General features: G+C 44.0%; 3 protein-coding genes across 3 annotated transcripts; 2 read left to right on the plus strand and 1 right to left on the minus strand.

Annotated features, from left to right (window-relative positions):
• Nucleotides 1-62: 62 nt before the first annotated feature.
• Nucleotides 63-2,375, minus strand: cdc26 (cell division cycle 26 homolog). The gene is made up of 3 exons (XM_061061149.1): nucleotides 2,104-2,375; nucleotides 427-514; nucleotides 63-296 (listed from the first exon to the last, which is right to left on the minus strand). Exons 2-3 carry the CDS (start codon nucleotides 505-507, stop codon nucleotides 90-92), a joined length of 288 nt encoding a protein of 95 aa, XP_060917132.1. The 5' UTR covers nucleotides 508-514; nucleotides 2,104-2,375; the 3' UTR covers nucleotides 63-89.
• On the plus strand, nucleotides 2,371-7,877 carry prpf4 (PRP4 pre-mRNA processing factor 4 homolog (yeast)). The gene is made up of 15 exons (XM_061061146.1): nucleotides 2,371-2,506; nucleotides 4,482-4,675; nucleotides 4,753-4,939; nucleotides 5,025-5,112; nucleotides 5,276-5,355; nucleotides 5,452-5,545; nucleotides 5,657-5,751; nucleotides 5,913-5,971; nucleotides 6,077-6,200; nucleotides 6,291-6,380; nucleotides 6,468-6,590; nucleotides 6,763-6,870; nucleotides 7,260-7,378; nucleotides 7,490-7,596; nucleotides 7,683-7,877. The coding sequence occupies exons 2-15, from the start codon at nucleotides 4,510-4,512 to the stop codon at nucleotides 7,767-7,769; spliced, it is 1,527 nt and encodes a 508-aa protein (XP_060917129.1). The 5' UTR covers nucleotides 2,371-2,506; nucleotides 4,482-4,509; the 3' UTR covers nucleotides 7,770-7,877.
• An 830-nt stretch (nucleotides 7,878-8,707) lies between these two features.
• atp6v1g1 (ATPase H+ transporting V1 subunit G1) lies at nucleotides 8,708-11,546 on the plus strand. Its single transcript, XM_061061148.1, has 3 exons — nucleotides 8,708-8,910; nucleotides 10,414-10,514; nucleotides 10,814-11,546. Exons 1-3 carry the CDS (start codon nucleotides 8,829-8,831, stop codon nucleotides 10,985-10,987), a joined length of 357 nt encoding a protein of 118 aa, XP_060917131.1. The 5' UTR covers nucleotides 8,708-8,828; the 3' UTR covers nucleotides 10,988-11,546.
• The last annotated feature ends 839 nt before the right edge of the window (nucleotides 11,547-12,385 follow it).

Consider the following 12,385-nt stretch of genomic DNA (forward strand, 5'->3'; position numbering starts at 1 on the left):
ATGAAGCTAACAGCAGCCATGTTTACATGTTTAGTGAGATGAACAGACTTCTTGATGAACTTGTTCTCAACATTTTTATTTATTCTTTATCAAAACTGTAAACTTCCAAATAAGGTCGGCAGAGTGGCCGGTTTGGGGTGGGGCTTGTAACCGATCCGCTCATTGATTAGCTCCGCCCTTGATGCTGCAGTGGAAGATGATGAGGCAGAGGCTCCGCCCCCAATGATGTCAACACTGACCACAGAAGCCCCGCCCACCCCTCCTGACTCCGCCTCCTCCCTCTGACGTTTCCTGGCCTGTCAATCAAAAAAAAAAATCATTACTTGAGAAGGATTACAAATATAAAAACATTCACAGATGAATTATGGATCTGATTAATTTAAATGCTTGAAACAGACATTGATTATCAGCATTGATCATAAGAACCTCAAGCTCCTTCTTGACGCTCTCGAACTCTTCAGTGTCGTCGATCTTCAGCTCCAGACGAGTCGGTTTCCTCCTCAACATGGTCGTTCTGGATCAGAGGAAACATGCACACTGAGTTCTACCTGTACAGGTGTATGCGGATTTTAATGATGTCAACATTTCTGTATTTGAAACTCAGTTTGTTTGTTGCCTCAAAGTAAAAATAAAACTTCTTGTTCTTTGTTTTAATACTGACTAGCACCCAACAATATCCAAACACACGATACCTGTTTGTTACCACAGCAACAACGATAGATGTTTGTTTGCTTTTTAAACGTTTTTTGTTTTTTTTAGGTTTCATCATTTTAAAACACGGTATGTTTCAAAGTATCAAAGTATCGACATTTATTGACCTTATAAAAAGACACGAGGAGATCATCTGACCCTTTAACGATCTTCTGATTTATAAAAACAACAACAACGTTTTCCCGGTAAACTATCACTGTCAAAAAAGGCGGGAAAATCAAACATCAAGATGTTAACCGGTGACGACAGAGCAGCACTGGTCCTTCCTAGACTGGTCCTTCCTAGACTGGTCCTTCTTAGACTGGTCCTTCTTAGACTGGTCCTTCTTTAACTGGTCCTTCTTAGACTGGTCCCTCTTTAACTGGTCCCTCTTAGACTGGTCCGTCTTAGACTGGTCCTTCTTTAACTGGTCCTTCTTAGACTGGTCCCTCTTAGACTGGTCCTTCTTAGACTGGTCCTTCTTAGACTGGTCCTTCTTTAAACTGGTCCCTCTTTAACTGGTCCCTCTTTAACTGGTCCCTCTTAGACTGGTCCCTCTTAGACTGGTCCTTCTTTAACTGGTCCCTCTTAGACTGGTCCTTCTTAGACTGGCCCTTCTTTAGACTGGCCCTTCTTTAGACTGGTCCTTCTTAGACTGGTCCCTCTTTAACTGGTCCTTCTTAGACTGGTCCTTCTTTAAACTGGTCCCTCTTTAACTGGTCCCTCTTTAACTGGTCCCTCTTAGACTGGTCCCTCTTAGACTGGTCCTTCTTTAACTGGTCCCTCTTAGACTGGTCCTTCTTAGACTGGCCCTTCTTTAGACTGGCCCTTCTTTAGACTGGTCCTTCTTAGACTGGTCCCTCTTTAACTGGTCCTTCTTAGACTGGTCCTTCTTTAACTGGTCCTTCTTTAGACTGGTCCTTCTTTAGACTGGTCCTTCTTAGACTGGTCCCTCTTTAACTGGTCCTTCTTTAGACTGGCCCTTCTTTAACTTGTCCTTCTTAGACTGGTCCTTCTTTAACTGGTCCTTCTTAGACTGGTCCTTCTTTAACTGGTCCCTCTTTAACTGGTCCTTCTTAGACTGGTCCTTCTTTAACTTGTCCTTCTTAGACTGGTCCTTCTTTAACTGGTCCTTCTTAGACTGGTCCTTCTTTAACTGGTCCCTCTTAGACTGGTCCTTCTTAGACTGGTCCTCCTTAGACTGGACCACTGTTAACTGGTCTGAAACTGGTCTAGAACTCAGGGTAACTGGGAGCCCTGGTTTCTTACTCACACTGAATGTCACAGAGAAGCTAAGCTAACTGGCTAACGTCTGTTTTAACCTTTCAAAAGAGTAACCGGAAGCAGAGTTCCCGCGCTCAGAACTCACCGTCTCACGGTAGATATGTATTTAACGGAAGAGAGAGAGAGTACCTGAAAGGTGTGCTCCGGTGTTCCCGCGGATGTGTGTCTCTCTTGTTCGTGTTTACTGCAGCCGGTGTTATGTCGAAAAGTGCTACCTATCGAGATTTGATACCAAGTTGTTGTGCGCATGAGCAGAGGAGCCACAACCTCGTCGTTAGAGTTTAAATAAAGGGTTTGTAAAGTGTTTTTAAAAGCTCCCTGACTGTGATACTGGCACAGGTGTAAAATAAAAGGTTCCCACCTGGGATATTTTATGATTCGCGTCGAGGAAGCATTTTTCAACAGGCAGCAAAACTCGATGATACACTAGGAAAACAAACACACTTGAACCGGAAGCTGACTGCGTGTTTACATCCGGGTCAATCGGCACGGAGACGCAGTAGCTTCGCGTGTTCTCAGGTGAAAGAATAAGGTGAGTTTAAAACTAAAACATTTTTAAAGTGAAGTTTATAAAAGCACCTGATTGACGTCATACGTCCTGCGGCTCAGCTGTATGCGTGTGACGTCAGTGAGACTCAGCTTGTTCTGTTTGTGAGTGCTGATGCTAATGCTAATGTTAGCAGTGAGCCCTATGAGTGAACCGCGTTTTCGTCTCCTGTTTTCTCTCCAATATATTTATCCGAAGTCAGTCTGATAATCGATTAATGTTGGAAGTTTTGATCGATTAAAGACCTGCTCTTTGATTAAACTCAGGTGTTAAACTCTTGGAAGTAAAATGTAAGAAAGTCATGATACCACCCTGCTGTTTACATGAATCACACACTTTAACTTTCACTGCACATTTCGTTTATATTTCTTATTTTTATTTTACTATTCTGATTTGTTCTTTTTATTTCCTACTTCTCTGTCTCCCCGCGCAGGATCAATAAAGTCTGATCTTATTTAATGTAGTGAAACAGAAACCACAGAAGAAGAGTTTACATGTTGAATGAAAAGATTATATCAGAAGCTCTCTCTCTGTATCACATTGAAACTCATTCATCACGTACTAGGGTTGCCACATTCCAAGCAGAAACATAAAGGACACCCCGCAGCGGGGTGCAACTCAGCAGGGGCCTGACCACCACTGGCCCAGCGGTGTGGTGGGGCACCAGTTGTGGTGAATCATGATTGAAAACATGGTTTTAATGAAGTAATAAGAGTCATACTTAAAGTTTGAAGTGCTTTATTAACACTTTTTTCCTGAAATAATTCACAAAAACGCAAAACTTCAGTTTAAGACAGATACAGTAATGTATGCACAATGAAATGCAGCTAACAGGACTTCAGCAGATGATTACTACTAGCTATCTAATTTACAACTTAACTTAAAGTTCAAATAAAGTTATTAACTTAACATTAATTCATTAACAGAGTATTATTGAAGTGCTTTTGACACTGCTGTAACATAGAGGGGAGGATGACAGATTTTTAATTAAATAAACAGTACGAATTTAATAGTATTTTTATTCATTTATTCTGTCCTTCTTTCTGTCGTTTTAGTTGTTTTCTCATGAAATCATGAATGATGCTATTAATATGGTTTTGAACTGTTTTGTTATTGTATTAATTAAGTGTCTACTGTCGATATATTGATGTTGTATTGATGATATCTCGCCCAGGCCAAACTGAATACAGATTTGGCTAAAATAAATGTCATCTTTTTGTTTTATGTACCGAAAAATATTCACACTATCCAAACTATACTGGAATAACCTATCTATAAACATATAAAATATATTAAGTAGGCCTACAATAGTTTCCTTCACATTATATTCATTTTCACTGACACTGTCAAGCCAGTCATTACTTTCTACTCACGTCTGTATTTCTGCATCCGTGTACATTTCAATGGTGCATGGTGCGGGTATCAGAGGCAGACATGTTTCCTTCTGACTCCTATGACTTTCTCTCACCCAATCACTAAAGAGCTCTCATTGCTCATGCCAAAAAAGAACCAAACAAACCAACGGACGCTCTGAGGGGGCGGGAACTAGCAGGCTGAATCGGGCCGAATGATGCTGAGTTCAAGGCATCTTGGAAATACGGGACAAACCGCGTCCGGTACTGATTCAAAACGGGACGCAATGTCAAAGTGTAGAATACGGGACGATTCCGTATTTTACGGGACGGGTGGCAACCCTGTCAGGAGCTCATCGTTCCCCTCTGAGCATAACACGTTCATGTCAGCGTTTAGTATAAAATGGACATCCATATATAATTACTATAAATTAAGGTATGAGTATATCGTGTTCAGCCTCTATCTGGCGTTCTTTAGGCTCCGTCTTCCTCGGTAGATTTCTTGTCATTAATTTGTATTTTTTTTTAACGTTGAAATATTTCTGGAGGTAAAAGAGAACGTTTGTCTGTTTAATCATTAACCTCTCTGTCTGTCATTTCCCCCGCAGCCTCTGGGGGGCGACAGAAGAAAGAAAAATGTCAGACGACGAGGATGCGGCGCCGGCCGTGAAGAGGAGTCGAGTCTTCTATGGAAGCCTGGAGGAGAAAGAGCGTGAGCGTCTGAGCTCAGAGATGGCGAGCAGCACCGGAAGTAATGCGGTGAAGGCGGGAATCGAGGCTGGAAACATCAACATCTCGTCAGGTGGGTGTGGCATCATGAAACTACAGGATGTAATCATGATGTGTGTCAGAAACTAAATTTCCCATGATGCCCTGCAGGGGAGACCATGGAGATGGAGGAGCGTGTCAGTGAGCGGCAGCAGGATGCGCTCGCCGCATTTGAGCGGCGGCGGCGAGCAAGACAAATCACCGTCTCCACGGACGACGCAGAGGTGAAGGCCGGCCTACGAGCACTCGGGGAGCCAATCACGTTGTTCGGAGAGGGACCAGCTGACCGCAGAGAGAGGTGAGAAAATAATGAAACGAAAAAATTTGACCTTCATTTTAAAAAATATACGGATACAAACGTGTGTGTGTGTTTGTGATATCAGGCTTCGCAGTGTTCTCTCTGTGGTTGGCCCGGACGCTCTGAAGAAGTCGAGGAGAGATGAAGAGAGGGCGAAGAGATCCCAGGACGAGGTCAGCACACACACACACACACACACACACACCTGTGCCTGGTAATCTAAAATCTTAACCCGGTTCTGAAATGGTGATTTGATGTTTACATGTAGACACGCTCGAGTTAATTTAATTATTTTAATTTAAATTGGAAACGTTTCTTCTTTCTGACCAATCACAGTGCCAGCAGACGTGGTACCATGAAGGCTCCGCCTTCCTAAAGGAAGCCCGCCTCTGGTTGGCCAAATACTCTCTGCCTCGGTAAGTCTTTAGTCCGGTCTCTGTAAAGTGACAGATCTATGATCACCTCTTTCTGTGTCTTTGTCTAAATGATCCTGTCTGTGATTGGCTGATCAGGGCAATGAGGCGTCTGGAGGCTGCACGCGCTCAGAGGGACGTTTCCGAGGCCACCAGGACGTTGAAACAGCAGGAGCTGCACAAGAGTCTGAGAGTGAGAGAGAGCAACACACACACACTAAAAAACTTAAACATCTAAAAAAAACTTTATTAACACCTTCAATGAAAAACAGAATAGATGTCTTCATTTCTTCTTCTTCTTCAGAATCTGAACAACTTCTGCAGTCAGATCGGAGACGATCGGCCAATCAGCTTCTGCCACTTCAGCCCCGACTCCAAAATGCTGGCCACCGCCTCCTGGTGAGAAGCCCCGCCCACATTAGGATCAGCACACTTAGCACACTAACCCTGACTGCAGCGTGCATGTACATTCAGACTTAGCATTATATCATAGATGATCAGACATGATCCTGTTCCGATGAAGCTAATGCTAACATGCTGACCCCCCCCATCCCCTACAGGAGCGGTCTGTGTAAGCTGTGGTCAGTTCCTGACTGTAACCTGATCCGTACACTCAGAGGTGGGCGGGGCTTCATATTTATTTATATTTTCTGTCAATGTGAAGATTTCCTATATTACTGAGATCCTGCCCTCTTCTTTGTCTCTGCGCTCTGATTGGCTGCAGGGCACAACACCAACGTGGGAGCCATTGTGTTCCGCCCACAGGCCGGAGTCTCTCTCGACCAATCAGACGTCAGCCTTGCCTCATGTGCTGCAGATGGATCTGTAAAGCTGTGGAACCTAGAGAGGTGAGGGGGCGGGGCTTTGTCAGAAAAATAACCTCGGCCTTCTCCTTAAATGGTCACTCACTTATGTCTTCCTCTCTCTGGTTACCGTAGTGATGAGCCGGTGGCTGACATAGAGGGTCACAGTGAGCGAGTCTCTCGAGTGTCCTGGCATCCTTCTGGAAGGTTCCTGGGAACAACCAGGTACACACACACACACACACACACACACACACACACACACAGACACTCACATTATTCAACTGTCTCCCTCTCTCTCTCTCTCTGTAGTTATGATAACTCGTGGCGTCTGTGGGATCTGGAGGTTCAGGAGGAAATTCTTCATCAGGAAGGTCACAGTAAAGGAGTCCACGACCTCGGCTTTCACCCTGACGGCTCATTGGCTGCTACAGGGTAATAAACACACTGACCTGAGCTCTTAGGGTTATGTGGTCGTAGTCATGGTTATGGTTATGTGGTCTTGGTTATGGTCGTGGGCCGCCTGTCTGTGTGGCCCCGCCCCCTTTCTGTAACTAACCACCTCTCATTCTGACCACCTGTGTCCTTTCTGCTATCGTCCAATCAGAGGGTTAGATGCGTTTGGAAGAGTGTGGGACCTTCGGACGGGACGCTGCGTCGTCTTCCTGGAGGGACACCTGAAGGAAATCTACAGCCTGCACTTCTCGCCAAATGGGTCAGCCAATCACAGAGCAGCTTGCTTTAAACACAGCCAATCACAGAGCGGCTCACTGTAAATACAGCCAATCACAGAGCAGCTCACTGTAAACACAGCCAATCACAGAGCAGCTCACTGTAAACACAGCCAATCACAGAGCAGCTCTCTTTAAACACAGCCAATCACAGAGCAGCTCACTGTAAACACAGCCAATCACAGAGCAGCTCACTGTAAACACAGCCAATCACAGAGCAGCTTTCTTTAAACACAGCCAATCACATAGCGGCTCACTTTAGACACAGCCAATCACAGAGCAGCTTACTTTAAACACAGCCAATCACAGAGAGCATGTTATTTGTCAAAACAAACTCTTATCTGTGTGTGTGTCTGTGTTCGTGTGTGTGCAGGTATCATTTGGCCACAGGAAGTGGCGATAACACCTGTAAGGTCTGGGAGCTAAGAAACAGGAAGTGCTTGTACACAGTCCCCGCCCACCAGAACCTGCTGTCAGCTGTTCGCTTCCAACGTAAACAAAAACATGTTTATTTTTCTCTTTTTATATCAAAAACTGCTCGTGTTTGTCTGTGACCTCACTTCCTGTTTCTATCTCTGACATCACTTCCTGTTCCGTGTGCAGCCACAGACGGTCACTTCCTGTTGACTGGAGCATACGACAACACAGCAAAGGTTTGGAGTCACCCAGGCTGGACGCCGCTAAAGACTCTTGCCGGACACGAGGGGAAGGTATGTTCTGTGCTGTGATTGGTCCTCTGAGACGCTGCTGATTGGAGGAGACGTCTCAACTCTCATTAACACGTTTTTGTTCTCAGGTGATGGGCGTCGACGTGTCACCTGATGGGAAGCTCATCGCCACCAGCTCCTACGACCGAACCTTCAAGCTCTGGCTGTCTGAGTGATGTCATGATGATGTCATGGCGGAGGCAGAACATGGAGCTGAAATAGTTTTTTGTTTTCTGACAAATGCATTTTTTTTATGTTTTTTAAATAAAATTGTCTTTTCTGGATTTGGTTTCTTTCATTGTTTTGTTGATTCATGGAAAACGATCAGCAGACATAAAACGATAAAACAGTCAGAGGTCTAAAGGTCAACAGATTGTGGAAAAACAAAACACAAGGTAAAAAAGGCGGTGACGATAAGCAGACGGTTTTTAACCTGGCGTCTCTGAGGAGATGATCCTGAAACGTTCTCTCTCTCCACATCTGGAACAAGAAGGCAGTCTTGCTCTCTCCACATCTGGAACAAGGATGTTCTCTCTCTCTCTCTCCACATCTGGAACATGAAGGACATTCTCCACATCTGGAACAAGAAGGATGTTCTCTCTCTCCACATCTGGAACAAGAAGGATGTTCTCTCTCTCCACATCTGGAACAAGACGTTCTCTCTCTCGCTCATCTGCATCTCATTTCATAGCTTCCAACCAGTATACATTTGACCCAGTTCATAAACCATCACCTTAGAGAGGCTGAGACATGTTCTTGTCCTTTCCCCTTCACACAAAGCATGTCTCCATAAGGATCAGGTCTAAGTCAGGACCAGGAACTTTTTTAAAACAAGAGTTCTCTCGGGTCGTGATACAGGGACAGAATAAGTACACCTGTTTAATTTTCCATGAAGAGGTAATAGAGCACACTGTTTGCTATTTAAGTCATATTATTTAAGGCTTCCTTTAATAAACAATAAGTTCTCAGCTGTGGCTTATAAACCACAGAAGAGTTAGTCTGGACTCATGACCTGACAAACATCGTTTTTATCTTAACTATTGTTCATAGCTGTCATTATAAATAAAGATTCTTTGAAACAAAGTAAAAAAAACGCCCCCTCGTGACTGAGTCACGTGAGCGGTCTGCATCGTGACGTGCCATCAGCTGACTGCAGTCTAGAGGAAGAAGAAGAAGAAGATAAATCGTCGGTCGACCTTCATCAGTCGGTGAATCTTTCCGCTGTTTCCTTCAACATGGCGAGTCAGTCTCAGGGCATCCAGCAGCTGCTGCAGGCAGAGAAGAGAGCCGCCGAGAAGGTGGCTGAAGCCCGCAAGCGTGAGTACTAGAGGCCCGGGTGAGAGGGCCCGCACAGGCCCGGAGCCAGACCGAGCGGCTTATACCGGACAAAAACACCGGATAAACACCGGATACAACCCCGGCCAATGCTCCGGAGAGTCTGTGGAATATGAGAGAGAGAGTAGGGAGGATAAAACCAGAAAAATTAGAAACGGGAGAGATGTGAAGCCCACCGAGCTAACGGATCATCTGCTTATGTTTATTTTATCATTAATATTGCGTTAATTTGTATCTTATAGTCATTCTATATTGTGTTTCAAAGTTCAGACAGCAGATTGATGTTTCGTGAGTGCGATGGTTTGAACCCTCCGGACTCCTGTTTGTTTCTAAACTGGTTTTTCAGTCTCTATCACGGAGGTCCGCGCGCTTCCTGCGGGTAATAATCCCGGTAAAAACAGGAAATAAAAACCGATTCATAAATTAAATGTGAGCCGAATTCAAGACTGTGTCCTGAAATTTCTGATACGAGTTTAAATTGACGTCATTTCATTTTATCTTTGTCTTTAAAAACATGTTGTACAAAAGAGGCTAAAGTTTGAATGGAGTTTGGTGAAGTCATCAGAGCTCGAGTTGTTTGATTGTTGACACTATGGAAGCCCTGAGTGGACAAACTTCCCTACATTTGATTCATGGTGTTATCTCGGCGTCACTGCTGCTCAGGGTCAAACATTTTGAATGGGACTGAAATATTACTGAAGATCATTTCCATAAATGAATTCATGTTGTTGATGATTTAATGGTTTAAGCCTCCTGGCTGTGTTTACACTGAATTCTCTTGGGCTCATTAACACGTCAATGAACCAGAACTTCCCTCACTTCCTGATTACTCAGCGTGAGTCAGCCGCTGAGCATCATGGGATGTGGTGTTCTTGTCTGGTGATAAAGAGTCATACAGACCGACCAGAGAGAGAGAGAGAGGATGATTGATTCAATCAGTTCAGACTCAAATGATTGGATCTGTTTTTCTTACGGTCGATGGCGTTCCCCTCACTCCTCTCAACTCCTCCCACTTATCTACAATTCTACAATACACGTAGCAGACGCTTTTATCCAAAGCGATGTACATCAGAGAGTAAGAACAACACAAGCAAGGATCTAGAAAAAAGGGAACAATGTCAGTAAGAGCAAACGATCAGCTTTGAGTCTGATTGGACACACAGGTGCTGACAGGAAGTGACCAGAGGCAAAACACAACATTGACGGCAGTTCTTTAGAGCTCTAATCAGTATAGAAACCATCTTATAAGTCATCGTTATCAAATAAAAACCATCGTCACAACCATCATCATCATCAATGATATCGAGACCATCATCATTAAGTTAGTATCCAAACTTTCATAACCTGTTTGAGTTTCAGACAGCATGCAGGAGTTTGTCTACAATTTGTGATGATTAATAACAATAAATCAAACAATGTTGGGTGTTTAGGACTTCTGTTTCTGTTGCCATGGTGACAAACGTGTCTCTCTGTCGCCCCCTGTAGGTAAGAACCGTCGTCTGAAGCAGGCTAAAGAAGAAGCTCAGGCTGAGATAGAACAGTATCGTCTGCAGAGAGAGAAAGAGTTCAAGACCAAAGAGGCCGCTGTACGTACACACCGTCACACCACTACACACACCAGTACACACCACTACACACACCAGTACACACACCACTACACACCTTCACACCACTACACACACCACTACACACCTTCACACCACTACACACCTTCACACCACTACACACCTTCACACACATACACACACTCACACCACTACACATCACTACACACATACACACACTCACACCACTACACACACCTTCACACACCTTTACACTCCTTCACACGCCTACATGCTACAGTACTGCATTAATACTGTTTTCTGTTTTGTTGTGATGTCAGGCACTTGGTTCCCATGGTAACAGCGCGGTGGAGGTGGACAGGGACACGGTCGAGCGGATGGGTCGTATCCAGAACAGTTACCGTGGTAACAGGGAGACAGTGTTGGGCGAGCTGCTGCGGCATGTCTGTGACATCCAGCCAGAGTTTCACGCCAACTACCGTGTGGCTGGCTGAGGGGGCGGAGCCATTCATGTAAACAAGTGGTGGAGTTAAGGCGGTAGGGGGCGGGGTAAACAGAGACGTGGATGTTAGCAACACTAGCTCGGTTAGCTTCTGTCACAGCAAAAACAGTTCCTTTTTATTTCAAGTTTTTTGTGGCTGAAACTTAAACATACAGAGCTTTTATTTTGAAGTTGCAAAGTTCATTCTTCCTGTTTCCTGCTCCAAAAATAAAAAAACAGTAAATGTTGTTACTGTGTTGATGTTTACGAAATATTTATAAATATAAGAATAATTTTGTTTGTCAAAGCTTAACCTTAAATCCTCCTGAACTTAAATAAAAGTCTTTATTTACTGTGAAGAGAATATCAGGCATCAGTTTGAAAGAACCAATCAGGCATCAGTTATAACTCTTGATGACCTGATTGGCTGAAAAAGGCTTTTATTGTGGAACTTTTGCGCTTTGCTGTATTTTTGTGTTTGTTTCCTATATGTGACCATGTGACTTCCTGTTGACTTTTGTGAGGTGATGATGTAAAACAGAAAATATTAAAGTGAATGGTGATTGGCTGAACCTGTGTGATTCTACTCTGTGATTGGCTGAAATGAATTAATCAGGTCTTACGCTGCATTCAGGTGCTCCTAGTTTGTGAGTTGTGAAGTCGTTCTTCTGACTTCAGTGTGTTCACGTGATTTCAGAAAGTCTGAATGTTGTAACAGCAAAAACAGCGTTGATGCTCCGAAGAAGATCAGAGAAATGTAACTGTTAAAAGTTATATTTAAGCAAAGAGTTGATGGTCAATACGTGGGTAAATAAAAAGTATGTTATCAAACTAAACATATTTTTCCACCATGTGACGATGATTCTGACGTGAAGTCGGGCACCTCATTCTTTTCCGGCTTGTTGTTCCGACTTGAGCAGGTGTTCATGTTAATTTTACAACTCGGAAACTCGTTTTTCGAGCTTCATCAGGTGTGTCCCCGAGAGGAGAAGAAAACACTTTCTGAACGATTGTTCATGAGGAGGTAAAGGACGTCTGATTGGTTAACGTGACGCAGTGAGACGCAGATATGAGGCTCAGGTGTAAAGGTATGATCGTTAGCTTTAGAAAATACGTAAATTAATTATAACACAGATTATATATAAGACTGATAACACACACATAGACACACACACACACAGACAGACACACACACACACACACACACACAGACAGACACAGAGACACACACACACAGAGACACACAGACAGACAGACACAGAGACAGACAGACACACACACACACACACACACACAGAGACACACACACACACACACACAGACAGACAGACAGACACACACACACACACACAGACAGACAGAGACAGACAGACAGACACACACACAGACAGACACACACACACACACACAG

The sequence above is a fragment of the Labrus mixtus genome, chromosome 17 (genome assembly GCF_963584025.1).
Source record: "Labrus mixtus chromosome 17, fLabMix1.1, whole genome shotgun sequence".
NCBI lineage: Eukaryota > Metazoa > Chordata > Actinopteri > Labriformes > Labridae > Labrus > Labrus mixtus.